This window comes from Ranitomeya variabilis, chromosome 2, assembly GCF_051348905.1.
Source record: "Ranitomeya variabilis isolate aRanVar5 chromosome 2, aRanVar5.hap1, whole genome shotgun sequence".
Classification (NCBI taxonomy): domain Eukaryota; kingdom Metazoa; phylum Chordata; class Amphibia; order Anura; family Dendrobatidae; genus Ranitomeya; species Ranitomeya variabilis.
The window spans coordinates 338,700,622-338,722,934 of record NC_135233.1 but is presented as its reverse complement, the minus strand read 5'-3'; the positions used below and the strand labels follow the sequence as shown (position 1 = coordinate 338,722,934).

The 22,313-nt window shown below is 43.5% G+C and overlaps 1 protein-coding gene across 1 annotated transcript in view; it reads left to right on the top strand.

The window, feature by feature from the left end:
• The first annotated feature begins 5,394 nt into the window (after positions 1-5,394).
• Positions 5,395-22,313, top strand: part of LOC143805758 (UAP56-interacting factor-like) — a 59,576-nt gene continuing 42,657 nt past the window's right edge. Inside the window, exon 1 of the mRNA XM_077285380.1 lies at positions 5,395-5,533. Within this exon, the coding sequence (XP_077141495.1) occupies positions 5,464-5,533 (70 nt within the window). The 5' untranslated portion in view covers positions 5,395-5,463. The remainder of the gene's footprint in view (positions 5,534-22,313) is intronic.

The window sequence follows — 22,313 nt, the reverse complement described above, 5'->3', positions numbered from 1 at the left end:
CGGCCGGATATGAGCGCATCGCCGACCCCCGTCACATGATCGGGGGTCGGCGATGCTCCTCCATTGTAACCATAGAGGTCCTTGAGACCTCTATGGTTACTGATTGCCGGTGGCTGTGAGCGCCCCCCTGTGGTTGGCGCTCACAGCACACCTGCAAATCTGCTGTGTAGCAGCGATCTTATGATCACTGCTGCATAGCAGAGCCGATCGGGCTGTGCCTGCTTCTAGCCTCCCATGGAGGCTATAGAAGCATGGCAAAAGTAAAAAAAAAAAGTTTTTAAAAATGTGAAAAAAATAAAAAAAATATAAAAGTTTAAATCACCCCCCTTTCGCCCCAATCAAAATAAATCAATAAAAAAAAACCCCAACCTACACATATTTGGTATCGTCGCGTTCAGAATCGCCCGATCTATCAATTAAAAAAAAGCATTAACCTGATCGCTAAATGGCGTAATGAGAAAAAAATTTGAAACGCCAGATTTACGTTTTTTTGGTCGCCACGACATTGCATTAAAATGCAATAACGGGCGATCAAAAGAACGTATCTGCACCAAAATGCTATCATTAAAAACGCCAGCTCGGCATGCAAAAAATAAGCCCTCACCTGACCCCAGATCACGAAAAATGGAGATGCTACGAGTATCGGAAAATGGCGCAATTTTGTTTTGTTTTGTTTTTTGCAAAGTTTGGAATTTTTTTTCACCACTTAGGTGAAAAATAACCTAGTCATGTTAGGTGTCTATGAACTCGTAGTGACCTGGAGAATCATAATGGCAGGTCAGTTTTAGCATTTAGTGAACCTAGCAAAATAGGCAGGCAAAAAACAAGTGTGGGATTGCACTTTTTTTGCAATTTCACTGCACTTGGAATTTTTTTCCCGTTTTCTAGTACACGACATGCTAAAACCAATGATGTCGTTCAAAAGTACAACTCGTCCCGCAAAAAATAAGCCCTCACATGGCCAAATTGACGGGAAAATAAAAAAGTTATGGCTCTGGGAAGGAGGGGAGCGAAAAACGAAAACGGAAAAACGGAAAAAGCTCCGGGGGTGAAGGGGCAGCACTCAATGCAATATTTTGCATGCAGACTATCGGTCCATTTGTAAAAATGTTGATGTGAACTACCACATTGACTTGCATTGGTGCTTGTGCTGGACGTATGCTGCTCGTTTTGCGTACAGATAGCAACACGAACTTGAACAAAACCTTAATCTGATCATCTTGAAAGGGTATCTGCATCAGTTTTTTGCTGTGTAGTCTGACATACAGTCATATGAAAAAGTTTGGGCACCCCTATTAATCTTAAGCTTAATGTTTTATAAAAATTGGTTTTTTTGCAACAGCTATTTCAGTTTCATATATCTAATAAATGTTGGACACAGTAATGTTTCTGCCTTGAAATGAGGTTTATTGTACTAACAGAAAATGTGCAATCTGCATTCAAACAAAATGTGACAGGTGCATAAGTATGGGCACCCTTATCATTTTCTTGTTTTCAATACTCCTACCTACTTTTTACTGACTTACTAAAGCACTTTTTTGGTTTTGTAACCTCATTGAGTTTTGAACTTCATAGCCAGGTCTATGCAATCATGAGAAAAGCTACTTAAAGTGGCCACTTGCTAGTTGTTCTCCTGTTTGAATCTCCTCTGAAGAGTGGCATCATGGGCTCCTCAAAACAACTGTCAAATGATCTGAAAACAAAGATTATTCAAAATAGTTGTTCAGGGGAAGGATAAAAAAGCTGTCTCAGAGATTTAACCTCTCAATTTCCACTGTGAGGAACATAGTCAGGAAATGGAAGAACACAGGTCCAGTTCTTGTTAAGGCCAGAAGTGGCAGGCCAAGAAAAACATCAGAAAGGCAGAGAAGAAGAATGGTGAGATCAGTCAAGGACAATCCTCAGACCATCTCCAGAGAGCTGCAGCATCAACTTGCTGCAGATGGTGTCACTGTGCATCGGTCAACTATACAACGCACTGTGTTTTTTCCCGCCATGCATAACGCCTTTTTGTATTACCAAACAACTCAATCTTGGTTTCACCAGTCCACAGGACCTTCTTCCAAAAAGAAATTGGCTTCTCCAAATGTGCTTTTGCATACCTCAGCCGACTCTGTTTGTTGCGTGCTTGCAGAAACGGCTTCTTTCGCATCACTCTCCCATACAGCTTCTCCTTGTACAAAGTGCATTGTATAGTTGACCGATGCACAGTGACACCATCTGCAGCAAGTTGATGCTGCAGATCTCTGGAGGTGGTCTGAGGATTGTCCTTGACTGATCTCACCATTCTTCTTCTCTGCCTTTCTGATGTTTTTCTTGGCCTGCCACTTCTGGCCTTAACAAGAACTGTACCTGTGTTCTTCCATTTCCTTACTATGTTCCTCGCAGTGGAAATTGACAGGTTAAATCTCTGAGACAGCTTTTTGTATCCTTCCCCTGAACAACTATGTTGAATAATCTTTGTTTTCAGATCATTTGACAGTTGTTTTGAGGAGCCCATGATGCCACTCTTCAGAGGAGATTCAAACAGGAGAACAACTTGCAAGTGGCCACTTTAAGTAGCTTTTCTCATGATTGCATACACCTGGCTATGAAGTTCAAAGCTCAATGAGGTTACAAAACCAAAAAAAGTGCTTTAGTAAGTCAGTAAAAAGTAGGTAGGAGTATTGAAAACAAGAAAATGATAAGGGTGCCCATACTTATGCACCTGTCAAATTTTGTTTGAATGCAGATTGCACATTTTCTGTTAGTACAATAAACCTCATTTCAAGGCAGAAACATTACTGTGTCCAACATTTATTAGATATATGAAACTGAAATAGCTGTTGCAAAAAAAAACATTTTTATAACACATTAAGCTTAAGATTAATAGGGGTGCCCAAACTTTTTCATATGACTAAGCATGATAGGGACAGAGACCCTGATTCCAGTGATATGACATGTAGTTTACTGTGTGCAGAAGTTGTGATGAAGTCATAGATTTCTTTTCTGCAGATCTAGCACAGCTCAGTTGTTGAGCTGTGTATAACCCCTGCTCACACCACAGCTTTCAGTGGCAGGAGCATGGCCGGACTAGGAGGCACGAGCTCAGTTGTCCTGCTGTGATAATCCCCTGCTTATAAATCACTGATTGTATTGAAAAAGCAAATTGTAGCCTGATAAGTGACACATCGCCGTAATCAGGCTCTCTTCCTCTACATCATGGTGCTCTAAGTTTACATAGCTGACAGATTCCCTTTAAATAAACTATGTAAGTCCTTCTGAAAACAGAGTTGTCGTGTATGTGGGTTATATAAGAGTCAAGCCTTTGCAAAATATTATGTTGGCATTGTTACTGTGTATAAATATAATTAGGGGGAAATGAATGCAGCTTTACATTATGCTATCAGTTACATTACACTGTACAATACATGGCAAAATGTCAAATATTTAAAGTACTCGCCAGATGAATAGCGCCCATTGTCCGCTGCGGCATCATTCCCCTGTAACTCCAGCATAGTGTAGGAAAAAGTTACCAAAACATGCCATTTCTGTGCAAACCGAGTCACATGGACAGGGCACTGTAGTCTGTGCCATCCTGGCCCGTAACAATGTGACAGCGGTCGGCGGTGCGCTACGGGCTATGTTTAACCATAGTAAACAATGGAATAGTTTGGAAGGAATATATCACCATTTTTTAAATTAATAATTATGAATTGTATAAACATTTATTTTTAAAATAAAATTTACTGTATTAACATTTATTTTTTTTTATTACCTTTTTCCCCAGCTTCTGGAGGCTGCCATTTTTACTCATTTTGACTCATAACGCAAATACAGAGACTAGGATTAGCGCCCAACCCTATCCCCTATGCTTGTGCCTGCCTCAGCTGGAAACCGTGCACGTCCCTGGGGCCTTATTCCCGCAATGAGGATTTGGTAAGTTTTGACGTTGCAGATTTTCTGCAGTATTTCAGCACCTACTAGGTATATTAAGTTACTTGCGGGATTTTTTTTACAAGCTTTTTTATCATGTTTTTGGCTCTGTCGTTTTAGAATATCGTTTTAAGTTCAGCTTTGTTTTTGATACTTCATTGATGTTTTATTGATACAGTCGTGTTTAGATTGAATGCATTTTTTACCTACGGATTTTTCGCATCTAATGCAACTCTATGGGGAAAATACATACTTAAATCTCAGCATACACGCAATGGAAACTGACATGTTGGGGATCTCAGAAATACACCATCGTTTTTTTACCTTTTTGTGTATTGGAACAACGCAAACAAAAAAAAAAACAGAGGGGAAAAAAAAGGCAAATTGGACATCATTTCACACAAAACCCCAAAAATGGTCCAGACAAAATTGTATGTCTGGTTTCAGGTGTGATATTCATATTGCCCACACCTGTTACTTGCCACAGGTGAATTTGAACGAGCATCGCATGCTTGAAACAAAGTTGTTCACATTTTTGGAAAGGTGGTAACAATTTCATCCTGCCCTTGTTTGAGGTTTTGTATGAAATTATGTCCAATTTGCCTTTTTTCCTCAGTTTGTTTGTTTTTCCAATACACACAAATGAAATAAACATGTGAATAACAAAACGTGTGTAATTGCAATAATCTTTTGAGAGAAATTCTTCATTTTCTGACACATAATAATGTATGTAAAGCGCTGCGGAATATGATTGCGCTATATAAAAATAAATATGATGATGATTTTCTGGAACAATTTCAAGGGTGCCAACACTTTTGGCCATGATCGTACATGCATACATATATATATATATATATATATATATATATATATATATATATATATATATATATATATATATATACATATATATATATATCTATATATATATATATATCTATATATATATATATATATATATATATATATATATCTATATATAGATATATATCTATATTTATATATATATATATATATATTTATATATATATATATATTTTTATGGAGCCTTGATAAATCCTGAATATACAAATATTTTGGATGAAACGTAACGCTGGTAACTGGTATACCACCCACACTGGCATTGCTGGTCAGCCTGAGGCCTGGAGTGACTGAGCACACAGGATAATAACTTGGATGTCGCCTATGTCATTGGTGTGGAGCAGCGCCACCTGCTGGTAACCTGCATGTATTTCCCTACACTTTCCACCATGTGATAATAGAAGTGCTCTCATTGATGTACAGTATGTGACAAGTAATACCTATGTATCAGTGCTTGTTACTTTGTATCTTCAGTGTCAGTACCGCACTTCTCCCAAGGGCTTCCCTGATATACAGGAGTCCTTGTGCCTGTTCCCGCAGTGCCCAGGGTCCTGGCAGTGCCTGCCCGGTAGTAGCAGCTCCATGTCCCTATTTGGCATCCTCAGGAGATGGCGTGGAGCCAGGACATGCGCTGCAGCCGGGAGTGGGATCACTCAGCTCTGATCTCAGGGAGCTCCCAGGGCAGCCATGGAGGTGGAGGAAAGTCTGTCTGAAGCTGAGGGTCAGGAGGAGAATAAGAAAATTGACATGTCCTTGGGTAGGTGACTATCACTACTGCTGTGCTACATTGTGGAAAGTTCTCAGCTGGCATCACAAGCGTCTTGTGTAATGTCCATGTGCCCTGGTAATGGCCGGCGATGTTATACAGGGTGGTGGGACCATTACCGCCCTGACACATACACACATATGCTTCGCTTACACTTCATTATTAATTATTTGCTAAATCTGTACAAATGGTCATTCGTAATCTGAGCAACGTTACTATCATTAGTCATACCAAAGAAATGAGCTGGGACATATGTTGGTATAAGTGCAGTATGTAGGCGCACAGTCACACTGTGGCCATTTTACAGACAGAACCTAGAATAAGAAAAAGAGTAAATACCCTGCAGTAAGTAAATAGTAATAGTGCATTTAAATAAGCCGGCACCACTTCCATCAACAGCAGCCAGTCCACCATGACGAGGTGTCCCCGGTCAGGATGGTCCTTAACGCTTGTAGTTCACCTCTCTAGGAGTCCGCAGACCTCCGAATAGACGAGGACAGAGCAGTGACCAGACCTGACTGATTTATCATTCTCCTTAATCTATGGTACTGTCTATAATTGTTCTGAACTGTCGCAGTTTGCCCCATGGGTATGAACTTCAGGCTTCCAGAGAGCTTGGTCCTTAGGTTAGGTGCCGTGATTGTACGGTGAAAGCATAGACATTATTTGTGCTCCATATCACGTTTGATTATTAGGTGATTAATGTACCCCCATAGAATCAGCCATGGCAGGATTTATTTGTATCGCCAACTTGTAATTTCACATCTCCCCTGAAGTCGACGCAGCTCATTGGTTATCGCTAGAATAAGCAGATTGGAAACTGACATCAGTTGCTCTAAACACGATTAGTTGATCAATAAGACTACTTCAGTTTATGACTCTTTAAAGGGCATCAATGAGCAGGATTTCACACCCCAAACTATTTATATGCACATGTAGCTCTTTCAAAGATAGATCCAGCAATACCTTTACCTGGCCAGAACATTCTTCCATTACTAAGAAATCAGTGTTTGAATTGATATGCAAATGAGACTAAAGAGCTATGGTAGATCTGAAGCCTCTGTCACTCCAGCTCTATTTCTCGTCCAATGCTGCATCCTTTTATTTGACTGATGGCTCCTTCGCCTGACATCACACAGCACAGAGGCTGTCAGTCAAGCAGGAGAAGGCGGCGCTGGGCAGGGAACAGAGCTGGAGTGACGGAGGCTTCTGATCTTCAATAGCTCTTCTTTTTTGTATATACTGTATATCAATTCAAATGCTAATTTCTCAGTAATGGAGGAACAGACCAGCCATGTAAAGGTATTGCTGGACTTGTTTTTTAAAAAGCTACATTAGCATATAAATAGTTTAATCAGTTATGCCTAATGAAGCCATCAACCAGTCCTTTCCTTAATTCTCTGGGAGTTGTGCTAAATAGTTGCGCTCTTCTCCATTGGTGGGACTCGCATCTTTCAGCAATGTATTTCATATTCTGTGCAAAGATGGGAATACTTAGGGAATATCCACAATTATTGCAGAAAATATTATTGCATTTTTATATTGGATCAATCACTCCGTATTAATAGATCTTTTGCTGTACATTTTTAGTACGAATGGTCTCACGGCTCAAAAAGTACAATGAGAAAATCCTGTGTATTCATATAGTAGTTTTATTAGTACGACAGTGACTAAACAAATAGCTCACGCACAGTACGGGGATCTTTTCCTGGCCGTGTCCGGTGGAGACACCAGGGGATATTTTTAGCAATCTATGAGTCAACACAGACTAATATATCCAGAGCCACTGACTACTCGGCTTCCGGCTTAGTGTCACACTCCGGCCTCCTAGATTTGCTATCTGCAATCACGACTTTTGTGTCCTAAAGACATGTTTGCCAACATTTTAAGTTTCAGAGTTTGATCAGAGCATCAGTTTTTCTTGGAGGTGGAGAGATTAAAAAAAAAGTTTTTCCACCTTCTCCATTCTGACTGCACATTGATGGTATCCTGGTGTGGTCTGATGTTTTTCAGGGACCCGCAGATAATCAGACACGTGCACAGCCCCATAGAATATGATGAGTATGAGTGCTATCTGTGAAAATCACGGCTAGCACTCGTCTGATATAATCGGCCGTCTGCCCTAAACCTCGTACAAAGAGCTGCAATACCACCACATGTACAAATAAAGCACGCTAGGAAGTGCACGGGGCTCGATGGTAACTCCGTACATGTCTGATATCATACACAGGCATCCTGGGGTTTTCTCTCAAATTCTATATGAATCGCACAGAAACATAATTATGATGTGGCAGATGATTAATTTTTTACCTAAAGGACATGGTCACCTTTGCAGACATATTTTTGTATCCCCAAAAGATCAAGTTATTGCCTATCAAAAAGATTAGGATAACTTGATGATCACAGAGGGTCCAACAACTGGAGCCCCCAATGATCTTGAGATCAGGTCTCCTATGTTCCACTCATTGTTTATGGGGGGTTATACAAAGCTCATGGATATGGAGTGTAGGCACCAGACTTTCACTACCTAGGCAAAGAATGATTTAAGCCCCCAAACTACCAGCAATTAATTAGCCATGATGGCTGATAATGATGTGCTTCTATGTATTCTTCATAATGTAGAAATATCTGCAAATGGTCACTGGCAATTCCACTGTGAAACCCACACAATTTGGTGTAGATTTTGTTACTATGAATTTGCTGTGGACATACCGTTGGAAGTCAAAGCAGGGGAGCCGCTTTGCTGGAAAGTCACATTGACCGTCCCTCCTCTGGCCTGAATGATGTCCCACAAGTTGAGCACATTATCCCAAGTTTCTTTTAGTGTCTTTCAGTCCACTACAATTCCGACACTGAGAAGTCTGTATATACATCACATAGGAAACACCGAGACTGCTATATATATATCACATAGGATACACTGAGACTGTTGTATATGTACATAGATAACACCAGTATTGGTGTATATGCATCATATAGGAAACACTGGGGCTGGTACATATAGATCACATAGGAGACACTGAGACTGATGTCTATACATCACATAGGATACACCGAGACTGCTGTATATACATCAGATAGGAGACATCTATGAGAGTGTTTATCAATCTAGTATACCTGGTTTTATAGAGCAAGTGCTGGATGTGGCTTGTGATAATGTACCAAGTCTGTGGGATGACTGTTGTGAATTCTGTTCTCGAGCTCCCTCCTGTGGTTATGAATGGTACTTCGGCGACTTCTGTTCATGGACTCCCTCTGGTGGCTGTGAGTGGAGCTGCTGGTTCTGAGATTCCTTCTCCAGCTGATCTCGTTCAGTCCTTGGCTGGCTGCTCTATTTAACTCCACTCAGATCGTAACTTGATGCCAGCTGGCAATGTCCTAGTACTGGTTCAGTTCTCTTGGATCTTTCAGATGACCTGTCTACTTCAGCAAAAGCTAAGTCCCTGCTAGCTTATTTGTTACCATTGTGTTTTTGTCCAGCTTGCTATTATATTTAATCTTGTTAGCTGGAAGCTCTGGGATGCAGAGTGGCAACAACGCGCCGTGAGTCGGTGCGGTGGTTCCTTTTGCACACTCTGCGTGGTTTTTTGTTAGTTTTTTATGCTGACCGCAAAGATACCTTTTCTATCCTCAGTCTGTTTAGTTCAGTCTGGCCTCCTATGCTGAAACCTATTTCATTCCTGTGTTTGTGACTTCCATCTTAACTCACAGTCAATATATGTGGGGGCTGCCTATTTCTTTGGGGAATTTCTCTGAGGCAAGGTAGGCTGTATTTTCTATCTTTAGGGGTAGTTAGCTCTTAGGCTGTGAAGAGGCATCTAGGCAGAGTCAGGAACGCTCCACCGCTATTTCTAGTTGTTGTTATAGGATTAGCGGTTGCGGTCAGCAGAGCTCCCACTTCCCAGAGCTTGTCCTGTATTGCTAGTTTGCTCATCTGGTCATTTCTAGTGCTCCTAACCACCAGCCCAACATAACAGTACAGCTGGCCCACAAAGTGTTAATGCATCTCAATAGAGGGATAAGAGAAGTTCTGAGACCATTTTTTTTTTTCTCTGCAGTGTGTTTTGTATTTCTTTTCCCCTTAACCTCTGGGTGGTTCAGGACACAGGTGTAGATATGGACATTCAAGGTCTGTCCTCTTGTGTGGATCAACTCACTGCAAGGGTACAAAGCATTCAAGATTATGTAGTTCAGAACCCGATGTTAGAACCCAGAATTCCAATTCCTGATTTGTTTTCTGGGGATAGATCTAAGTTCCTGAATTTCAAAAATAATTGTAGACTGTTTTTTGCTTTGAAACCCCGCTCCTCTGGTGACCCCATTCAGCAAGTAAAAATCATTATTTCTTTGCTACGAGGCGACCCTCAAGACTGGGCATTTTCCCTTGCGCCAGGAGATCCTGCATTGCGTAATGTAGATGCGTTTTTTCTGGCGCTTGGATTGCTTTATGATGAACCAGATTCAGTGGATCAGGCAGAGAAAATTTTGCTGGCTTTGTGTCAGGGTCAGGATGAAGCGGAGGTATATTGTCAGAAGTTTAGAAAGTGGTCTGTGCTTACTCAGTGGAATGAGTGTGCCCTGGCGGCAATTTTCAGAAAGGGTCTTTCTGAAGCCCTTAAGGATGTTATGGTGGGATTCCCCACGCCTGCTGGTCTAAATGAGTCTATGTCCTTGGCCATTCAGATCGATCGACGCATACGTGAGCGCAAAAATGTGCACCTTTTGGCGGTGTTTTCTGAGCAGAAGCCTGAGCCTATGCAATGTGATAGGACCTTGACCAGAGCTGAACGGCAAGAATACAGACGTCAGAATGGGCTGTGTTTTTACTGTGGTGACTCCACTCATGCTATCTGTGATTGTCCTAAGCGCACTAAACGGTTCGCTAGGTCTGCCACCATTGGTACGGTACAGCCAAAATTTCTTTTGTCCGTTACTCTGATTTGCTCTTTGTCGTCCTATTCTGTTATGGCATTTGTGGATTCAGGCGCTGCCCTGAATTTGATGGACTTGGAGTTTGCCAGGCGCTGTGTTTTTTTCTTGGAGCCCTTGCAGTATCCTATTCCATTGAGAGGAATTGATGCTACACCTTTGGCCAAGAATAAGCCTCAGTACTGGACTCAATTGACCATGTGCATGGCTCCTGCACATCAGGAGGATATTCGCTTTTTGGTGTTGCATAATCTGCATGATGTGGTCGTTTTGGGTTTGCCATGGCTACAGGTCCATAATCCTGTATTGGATTGGAAATCAATGTCTGTATCCAGTTGGGGTTGTCAAGGGGTACATGGGGATGTCCCATTGTTGTCTATTTCTTCTTCCCATCCTTCTGAAGTCCCTGAGTTCTTGTCAGATTACCAGGATGTATTTGATGAGCCCAAATCCAGTGCCCTACCTCCTCATAGGGATTGCGATTGTGCTATTAATTTGATTCCTGGTAGTAAGTTTCCGAAGGGCCGACTGTTCAATTTATCTGTGCCAGAACCCGCTGCAATGCGGAGCTATATAAAGGAGTCCTTGGAGAAAGAGCATATTCGCACGTCGTCATCACCGTTGGGAACAGGGTTCTTTTTTGTGGCCAAGAAGGATGGTTCTCTGAGACCTTGTATAGATTACCGCCTTCTTAATAAAATCACCGTCAAATTTCAGTACCCTTTGCCGCTACTGTCTGATTTGTTTGCTCGGATTAAGGGAGCTAGCTGGTTCACCAAGATAGATCTTCGAGGGGCGTATAATCTGGAAAACAGCATTTAATACGCCCGAGGGCCATTTTGAGTACTTGGTGATGCCATTCGGGCTTTCTAATGCTCCATCTGTGTTTCAGTCCTTTATGCATGACATCTTCCGAAAGTACCTGGATAGATTCATGATTGTATATTTGGATGATATTTTGGTCTTTTCGGACGATTGGGAGTCTCATGTGAAGCAGGTCAGAATGGTGTTCCAGGTCCTTCGTGCTCATTCCTTGTTTGTGAAGGGGTCTAAATGTCTCTTTGGAGTTCAGAAGGTTTCATTTTTGGGCTTCATTTTTTCCCCTTCTACTATCGAGATGGATCCTGTTAAAGTTCAGGCCATTTATGATTGGACTCAGCCTACTTCTGTGAAGAGCCTTCAGAAATTTCTGGGCTTTGCTAATTTTTACCGTCGCTTCATCGCTAATTTTTCTAGTGTTGTTAAACCATTGACTGATTTAACCAAGAAAGGTGCTGATGTGGTCAGTTGGTCCTCTGCGGCCGTTGAGGCTTTTCAGGAGCTGAAGCGTCGTTTTTCTTCTGCCCCTGTGTTGTGTCAGCCAGATGTTTCGCTTCCGTTTCAGGTCGAGGTGGATGCTTCTGAGATTGGAGCAGGGGCTGTTTTGTCTCAAAGAGGTTCTGATGGCTCTGTGATGAAACCATGTGCTTTCTTTTCTAGAAAGTTTTCGCCTGCTGAGCGCAATTATGATGTGGGTAATCGAGAGTTGTTGGCTATGAAGTGGGCGTTTGAGGAGTGGCGACATTGGCTTGAGAGAGCCAAACATCGCGTGGTGGTCTTGACGGATCACAAGAATCTGACTTATCTCGAGTCTGCCAAGCGGTTGAATCCTAGACAGGCTCGATGGTCGCTGTTTTTCTCCCGCTTCAATTTTGTGGTTTCGTACCTTCCGGGTTCTAAGAATGTGAAGGCTGATGCCCTTTCAAGGAGTTTTGTACCTGATTCTCCAGGAGTTCCTGAGCCGGCTGGTATTCTCAAAGAGGGGGTAATTTTATCTGCCATCTCCCCTGATTTGCGGCGGGTGCTGCAGGAGTTTCAGGCTGATAGACCTGACCGTTGTCCAGCGGAGAAGCTGTTTGTCCCTGATAGATGGACTAGTAGAGTTATCTCTGAGGTTCATTGTTCGGTGTTGGCTGGTCATCCTGGAATCTTTGGTACCAGAGATTTGGTGGCTAGATCCTTTTGGTGGCCTTCCTTGTCACGAGATGTGCGTTCTTTTGTGCAGTCCTGTGGGACTTGTGCTCGGGCTAAGCCCTGCTGTTCTCGTGCCAGTGGGTTGCTTTTGCCCTTGCCGGTCCCGAAAAGGCCCTGGACGCATATTTCCATGGATTTTATTTCAGATCTCCCTGTCTCTCAGAGGATGTCAGTTATCTGGGTGGTTTGTGATCGCTTCTCTAAGATGGTCCATTTGGTACCTTTGCCTAAATTGCCTTACTCCTCTGATTTGGTTCCATTGTTTTTCCAGCATGTGGTTCGTTTGCATGGCATTCCGGAGAAAATTGTGTCGGACAGAGATTCCCAGTTTGTCTCTAGGTTTTGGCGATCCTTTTGTGCTAAGATGGGCATTGATTTGTCTTTTTCTTCAGCTTTCCATCCTCAGACAAATGGCCAAACCGAACGAACCAATCAGACTTTGAAAACATATCTGAGATGCTTTGTTTCTGCTGATCAGGATGATTGGGTGTCCTTCTTGCCTTTGGCTAAGTTCGCCCTTAATAATTGGGCCAGCTCGGCCACTTTGGTTTCGCCTTTTTTCTGTAATTCTGGTTTCCACCCTCGTTTTTCTTCAGGGCAGGTTGAGCCTTCGGACAGTCCTGGTGTGGATTCTGTGGTGGACAGGTTGCAGCAAATTTGGACTCACGTAGTGGACAATTTGACATTGTCCCAGGAGAAGGCTCAACGTTTCGCTAACCGTCGTCGCTGTGTTGGTCCCCGACTTCGTGTTGGGGATTTGGTTTGGTTGTCGTCTCGTTTTGTTCCTATGAAGGTTTCGTCTCCTAAGTTTAAGCCTCGTTTCATTGGTCCTTATAAGATTTCTGAAATTATTAATCCTGTGTCATTTCGTTTGGACCTTCCAGCTTCTTTCGCCATCCATAATGTGTTCCATAGGTCGTTGTTGCGGAGATATGTGGCTCCTGTGGTTCCCTCCGTTGATCCTCCTGCCCCGGTGTTGGTTGAGGGGGAGTTGGAGTATGTGGTGGAGAAGATTTTGGATTCTCGTATTTCGAGACGGAAACTTCAGTACCTAGTCAAGTGGAAAGGTTATGGTCAGGAGGATAATTCCTGGGTAGTTGCCTCTGATGTTCATGCTGCCGATCTTGTTCGTGCCTTTCATTTGGCTCGTCCGGAGCGGCCTGGAGGCTCTGGTGAGGGTTCGGTGACCCCTCCTCAAGGGGGGGGGTACTGTTGTGAATTCTGTTCTCGAGCTCCCTCCTGTGGTTATGAATGGTACTTTGGCGAGTTCTGTTCATGGACTCCCTCTGGTGGCTGTGAGTGGAGCTGCTGGTTCTGAGATTCCTTCTCCAGCTGATCTCGTTCAGTCCTTGGCTGGCTGCTCTATTTAACTCCACTCAGATCGTAACTTGATGCCAGCTGGCAATGTCCTAGTTAGTGTTGAGCATTCCGATACCGGGTATCGGCCGATACTTGCGGGTATCGGAATTCCGATACCGAGATCCGATACTTTTGTGGTATCGGGTATCGGTATCGAAACAACATTAATGTAAAAATGTGTAAAAGAGAGAATTAAAATAAAAAATATTGCTATACTCACCTCTCCGACGCAGCCTGCACCTTACCGAGGGAAGCGGCAGCGTTCTTTGTTTAAAATTCACGCTTTTCTTTCCTTTACGTGAAGTCCCGGCTTGTGATTGGTTGCGTCGCAGTCACATGGGCGACGCATCCAATCACAGCAAGCCGTGACGTAATTTCAGGTCCTTAAGGATTTTAAAATTACGTCCCGGCTTTGTGATTGGTTGCGTCGCAGTCACATGGGCGACGCAACCAATCACAGCAAGCCGTGACGTAATTTCAGGCCCTTAAGGATTTTAAAATTACGTCCCGGCTTTGTGATTGGTTGCGACGCAGTCACATGGGCGACGCAACCAATCACAAGCCGTGACGTCACGGGAGGCTGGACACGCGCGCATTTTAAAATGCGCGCTTGTCCAGCCTCCCGTGACGTCCCGGCTTGTGATTGGTTGCGTCGCCCATGTGACTGCGACGCAACCAATCACAAAGCCGGGACGTAATTTTAAAATCCTTAAGGGCCTGAAATTACATCACGGCTTGCTGTGATTGGTTGCGTCGCCCATGTGACTGCGACGCAACCAATCACAAAGCCGGGACGTAATTTTAAAATCCTTAAGGACCTGAAATTACGTCACGGCTTGCTGTGATTGGTTGCGTCGCCCATGTGACTGCGACGCAACCAATCACAAAGCCGGGACTTCACGTAAGGAAAGAAAAGCGCGAATTTTAAGCAAACAACGCTGCCGGTTCCCTCGGAGAGGTGAGTATAGCAATATTTTTTATTTTAATTCTTTCTTTTACACATTAATATGGTTCCCAGGGCCTGAAGGAGAGTTTCCTCTCCTTCAGACCCTGGGAACCATCAGGAATACCGTCCGATACATGAGTCCCATTGACTTGTATTGGTATCGGGTATCGGTATCGGATTGGATCCGATACTTTGCCGGTATCGGCCGATACTTTCCGATACCGATACTTTCAAGTATCGGACGGTATCGCTCAACACTAGTCCTAGTACTGGTTCAGTTCTCTTGGATCTTTCAGATGACCTGTCTACTTCAGCAAAAGCTAAGTCCCTGCTAGCTTATTTGTTACCACTGTGTTTTTGTCCAGCTTGCTATTATATTTAATCTTGTTAGCTGGAAGCTCTGGGATGCAGAGTGGCACCACCGCGCCGTGAGTCGGTGCTGTGGTTCCTTTTGCACACCCTGCGTGGTTTTTTGTTAGTTTTTTTATGCTGACCGCAAAGATACCTTTTCTATCCTCAGTCTGTTTAGTTCAGTCTGGCCTCCTATGCTGAAACCTATTTCATTCCTGTGTTTGTGACTTCCATCTTAACTCACAGTCAATATATGTGGGGGCTGCCTATTTCTTTGGGGAATTTCTCTGAGGCAAGGTAGGCTGTATTTTCTATCTTTAGGGGTAGTTAGCTCTTAGGCTGTGAAGAGGCGTCTAGGCAGAGTCAGGAACGCTCCACGGCTATTTCTAGTTGTTGTTATAGGATTAGCGGTTGCGGTCAGCAGAGCTCCCACTTCCCAGAGCTCGTCCTGTATTGCTAGTTTGCTCATCTGGTCATTTCTAGTGCTCCTAACCACCAGCCCAACATAACAGATGACCTTCAGTCCAGAAAGGGATGGCCAGCGTGATTCTTCAGAGTTGTCAGACATTTAATGACAGGTATTTACATTTTTTGTAAAGTGAAATGGATGTGATTAGTGTGCTTTCTGCATATATAGAATTGCCAAGACCATTCATGCATCATATATGAGAGGTTTTGTAAAAAAAAAAAAAAAAATCTTTATTTTGTATTTTTCAATATTTTCATTTTTATCAAAGTAAATGCATTAAATACCTTCAAGCTTGAACAGAGAATTTTGTATGTGTTATGTTACTGTTTAAGAATGCTTCCCTGTAACTACAGCATATATTTAAGTTGTCTTCAAAGAGCCGAGACGCTTTGATATATTATTTACCGGTTACATGTGTTTGGTTGTAAAATATATTACGCTCGTTGCAATGTGTCAACTGTTGTAATGGCAATGAAATGAGGAGCAAATCACAGCCAAATGTATTCTTCACAGAAACTGAATTACAATATCTCAGATCCACAAGTAAGTCATGGTCACAAAATCTCAACATCATCCTCTAATGTTTAGGGTTGTACAACAAAGAGTTTTTTAAAGGCCCCCACCATGCACATTAGATGAAAACCAATTTTGGCAGGACAGGCCATCCATATAATGTGTCCCGACTCTGGAATTTCAATGCATGTTATTTATTTATTATGCTTTTATCATATTCCACAGCACTTTACAGACATTATCATCGCCATCCCCATTGGGGCTCACGATCTAGATTCCATAACAGTATGCCTTTGGAATGTGAAAGGAAACCCATGCTAATACGCAAATACGGGGAGAACATACAAACTCCTTGTAGATGTTGTCCTTGGGGGATTTGAATCCAGGACCCCAGCTCTGCAGACTTGAGTAAATCAATCATTTTCTTACAGGTGGTGTTCATTACATGGACAACTCCTTCTTCCTTGTAAAATAACAACACTAAGTGCTCTCTCACACTGCCATATATTCTCTCATATGAGAGAATCTGGTCCGTTATGCTAATGACACTCGGCTCAAACTCTGATCAGAATATCATCTGAGTGTGATCCGATTCTCTCGCATGAGAACAATGCATCACAGGTGTGAAGAAGACGAAGAACTTAATTTCATCATATTGTCAATTGACTCTGTGCGAGTACATCGGACTGCACTCGGATGACGCACTCATAGACTTGAATGGGTGAGTGCGATACGATTATCGGAGGCACTCGCAGCATTCTGTGATTATTTTCTCATGCTGAATTGTTGTGAGAAACTAATCTCAACTGCCCCACAGTATAAGGCCGGTTTCACACATCAGTTGCTCCGGTACGTGTGGTGACAGTTTTCTCACGTACCGGAGACACTGACACACGTAGACACATTAAAATAAATGTGTCTCTGCACATGTCAGCATGTTTTCACGGACCGTGTGTCCGTTTGAAAAACACGGAGACATGTCAGTGTTCATGGGAGCGCACGTATCACACGGGCCCATTAAAGTCAATGGGTCCATATAAACACATACCGCACACAGATGCTGTCCGTGTGCGGTCCGTGTGCCGACTGAGGACCACACGGACAGTGCAGGAGACAGCGCTACAGTAAGCGCTGTCCCCCCTGCATGTGGTGCTGAAGCCGGAATTCATTCCTTCTTCCCAGCAGCATTCGCTGGAGAGAAGGAATTAAAAATCATTGTTTTTTTTTTTGTTTTTTTGTTTAAAATAAAGTTCCCGGTAACCTCCCCCCTCCCACCCCCTGTGCCCACCCGCTGGAAATAAAATACTCACCCAGCTCCATCGATGCCTCCTCTCAGCGTCGCAGCTTGTCCTGTATTAGCGGTCACGTGGTGCCGCTCATTACAGTGATGAATATGCGGCTCCACCTCCCATACTGTAGCACTGTCTCCTGCACGGTCCGTGTGGTACTCAGTCGGCACACGGGCGGCACACGGCTGCCGCACGTGTGCCACACTGATGTGCCACGTGAGCACACGGACACGGATAACTCCAGTACCGATTTTTCTGGTACCAGAATTATCTGGACGTATGAGACTGGCCTAACGTTGGGTCACGTGCTATCATATAAAACATCGGATAACACTCGGCCACGTTATACATTACCACAAAAGAATGATGTACAAGTCCCAAAGTAGAAAAATAACAACTTTATTAGAAATGCAACAAATGAGACAGATCAAACAGTAACAGTAAAGGGTTAAAACCGGCCCTCAAGCCGTAGCTGCATACAGGGGGAACAGAGCGGCACCCGTAATCCAAGTAGTAGAGATAAGGGCCCACATGAAGTCCATCCACCAACTATTCACATACATATAATATAGTCCAATAGTGGAGGTATAAGGAAAAAGTATGGATGGATCGACATGGGAGATAAAACATACCAATTCGATGTGAATGTCAGACAGGCACCGCGATGTCCCCCTCCTCCCGACGCGCGTTTCGGGTGTCCCTTCCTCCTTGAGGAAGGGACACCCGAAACGCGCGTCGGGAGGAGGGGGACATCGCGGTGCCTGTCTGACATTCACATCGAATTGGTATGTTTTATCTCCCATGTCGATCCATCCATACTTTTTCCTTATACCTCCACTATTGGACTATATTATATGTATGTGAATAGTTGGTGGATGGACTTCATGTGGGCCCTTATCTCTACTACTTGGATTACGGGTGCCGCTCTGTTCCCCCTGATGCAGCTACGGCTTGAGGGCCGGTTTTAACCCTTTACTGTTACTGTTTGATCTGTCTCATTTGTTGCATTTCTAATAAAGTTGTTATTTTTCTACTTTGGGACTTGTACATCATTCTTTTGTGGTAATGTATTAATCTGGTGTGTCCCGCACACTTTTTTCCATTTTTTGGCTTCTGCATACGGTATTATGCTGTTTCATCTCTTTAGAAGCCATTTATGCTTTCTACATTTCCACGTTATACAGCAGTGTGAGCGAACCCTTATACTCACCTATGGTGCCGGCGCAGTTCAAGCAGTGTCAGCGTTTGCTCTCCCGGGGATTGCATGACATTGTTATGTCACGCAATCCCCGCTGCTAATTAGCGCTGGCTTCACTCTCCCTGCCCTTGCACTTATCACATACATCCAGAGGAAGAGAGAGCTGCTGTCAGGCAATCCCCGAGACAGTCAGCACCGACATCGCCTGTACAGTGCCGACATCGAAGGTGAGTATGTGTTATTGTTTTACAAAGGGGAAATATAGGGATGGAGCTTCAAAAACTCGTTGCAGGAACAGAAAGCTTATATGTCCGCACCATCTTCTAAAGTAAAGACATCAGTACTTTCCTTGATTCATTCCTGTATTGTCTAGTTTTATACTCACAAAGTTGACAACTGCTAGTAAATTCCTGGACAATTAGTCAATATCGAGTACTTTTTTCTACCCCAAAAAAATGTGATGCGTGTATGGTTTTCTATGAATCTGGAGGATCTTTAGCAGGACATTGTTTGTCATTCTCATAATTTCATAGCTCAGAGTAAATGCTAGTAATATTTTTATGTCAGTGTTTTTGTGAATAGGCGTATATCTCTAATAATCTTTATTATTAATTTTTATTTCCTAATTATTGTTTGAAAAAATGTTGGCTCTATGTGATTTTTGGATAACTTGTCCGGAAAAATAAAAACAGCTTGGTATTCCTGTCCACTGAGCCCAGAAAAACACTCATAGATGAATGAATCTTGTTACTGTGGCATCATTTCACAGCCTGGATTAGAAATCCCATAATTGCTAATTATGGAGTCAGTGACAGCTGTTACACATCCTTATCTGTAAACCCTATTTAGTGGAGTTGATCTTTCCATATCACAGTTCAATGGACTATTCCAACAAGAGTGTGATTATGATGACGCCTGAAGTAAGTGTCCTGTGTCCGCCATTTAACATCATGTCATCTTTAGATCCAATATTCTTGTAACGGGAATGGTGGAACCACTGTGCTGTGGCCCGAGGAGAGCCTGGAAGGGCATGAGTAGGTGAGCCCCTGACTCTTCACTAGAGCCACTGATGGTGGGGTTAGGCTTGGCTCCCAATGGACACCAGGTGCTACTCCAGGACAGATCTCGAACACACGACAGCTGACCCCCAAGGGACAGGTAGCTGGAACTGCTAGGTAGGAAAGTACAGCTGATACAGGCAGGCACAGCTTGAACACAGGATCCCCAGATGCAAATGGGTATAGCTGGTATACAGATAAACACTGATAGGTGCAGGCAGGTACAGCTGGTATACAGATAGGCACTGGCAGGTGCAGACGGGTCCGGCTGATCTACAGATTGGCGTGGCAGGTGCAGGCAGGTCCGGCTGATCTACAGACTGGAATCACAGGTGCAGGTGGGTCCGGCTGATATACAGACTGGCACGGCAGGTGCAGGAGGGACTGCCTGATATGCAAACTGGCATGGAAGGTGCAGGTGGGTCCGGCTGATCTACAGACTGACAAGGCAGATACTAGCAAGGGCACACTAGAACAAAGCAAGAATCAGCAAGTAGTGCTAGGGACAGGCAGACACTAGCAGGTGCTAACAGACAGGGACGTGTTGGGAAAAGACTAACAACGTTGGACAGGCACCTCCATGCAGGTGAAGATGCCTTAAATAACAAGTGTTTCCCAGTCATTGGCTGGGGAAACTTTAGGACTGTGCGCACAGCCCCTTTAAGAAAGAGGGAGCGCGTGCATGCACTGAGCACAGTGCCTGGGGATCTGCTTGCCATGCGAATTCCCCAGGCAGCAGCCGGAGAGGAAGGAGGAGGAAGTGCGTGACGGGGGCAGCGGCAGTGTGAGGCTGCCATCACACTAGCAGTATTTGGTCAGTATTTTACATCAGTATTTGGAAGCCAAAACCAGGAGTGGAACAATTAGAGGAAAAGTATAATAGAAACATATGCACCACTTCTACATTTATCACCCACGCCTGGTTTTGGCTTACAAATACTGATGTAAAATACTGACCAAATACTGATAGTGTGACGGCAGCCTGAGAGTCATCATTGCTGCTGGGGAAGAGGCGAAACTTTCAGGGATGCCAGTGCTACAATTCTATTTTAACTAATTTCCTAATTTATATATGTAGCAAACAAAACTTTTCTGTTACACGCTTCAATTCCCATGTGTACACGTAGAGTTAAAGGGGTTAGAAAGAAAATTTAATAAAATAATCTCAAGAGTATAGCACATCATTAATTTAAAGCACCACTCCAACAGGTTTTCTTTTGTATTTTACCATTGGAGAGGTGCCACTAATCTAACTTCCCTGCCCCTAGTCTATACTTACCAGTCGCAAGTGTTCAGCTGGTATCGACACCACACCGGTCGATCTTCTGCTGGTTGTGATTGTGACCTGCCAGATCGCCCCAGTGTTTGCTGGTTGAGCCAGAAGTCACAACTTAATGTAAGTCTATGAGAGCCACAACAAGACCAGAATGAGGTAATAGACTTACACCGAGAGCTTGTAATCGTAACTCTGACTTCCGGTCAGTCAGAAGTTGTGGTCACAAGATGGTGGATCAGGACCCGAGCAGCGCTGGGAAGGACTGAAGACAGCGACTGTTGAATATAATACTAGGGTCAGGGAAAGTATAATAGTAGCACCACTCCAGCGCTGAAATAAAAAAATGCTGGAGTGGTGCTTTAACCATATTAATGCAAAAAAACCCTCTGAAAAGTAATTTCCATACAACATAGCCTTTTTACTTACTCCACTGCAGTTCTGGTCTCTTTACTTATTGTGTGTGGGCAGCTCCTTGTTCCATGTGTCCAGGAAGCAGTCCCTCACACAGAGATAGTTCTTTTTTTCCTTTGTTTCGTTACCCCATAGCAGAAGTCCTACTTAGGCCCCTCCCACCTACAAACCAAAAAAATTATAATCATCAGGGACACAGAAGAGCATATTTCAAAACTTTGCAGCCCTTACAAAGTAAGGTTGCCCCTATTTAAGCCACTTTGTGTTCCCACGCACTAGCTTACCTCTTTCATCACCCCAATAAAATATGATTCCAACAAATCTTCCCTCCAAACACAGTAAGATAACCCAGCAGTACCCTCCACATACACAATATGATGACCCTACAGAACCCCCCACAAAGTATGATACCCCTACAGTGACCTCAACACTGTATGATGGCCCCTATAGTCCCACACACAGTATGACGCCCCTTACACAGCCCTCCATACAGTATAGTGGCTCTCCATACAGTATAGTGGCTCTCCATATAGTATAGTGGCTCTTCATACTTTATAGCCGACCCCACAACCCTCCACATAGTATCGTGGCCCCCACACAACCCACTACACTATATAATGGCACACACATCCAGACAGTATAATGGCCCCCACACAATTGTCCACACGGTATAATGGCCAGAAGGTGGATACAGTTGTAAGTGTGAAGCCAGGCGGGAATTGGGCAGTGCTGTTACCGTGCCACCCCGTGATAATGGTATGCTACTGAAGGTGGATATATACTTCAAGTTAATGCGTGAGTTTCACCTGCACTATCTACACAAAAGGGACAATGCAAAAGGGCTATAGCAATTGGTATGAGAGAAAAGAAATATATAGGTTCAAGGCACTTACTGTTTTTTTGCCATCGATGGTTACGTGTAGAACCTGTTTTGAGGTTGTAGTGGGATCTTAAAGAGA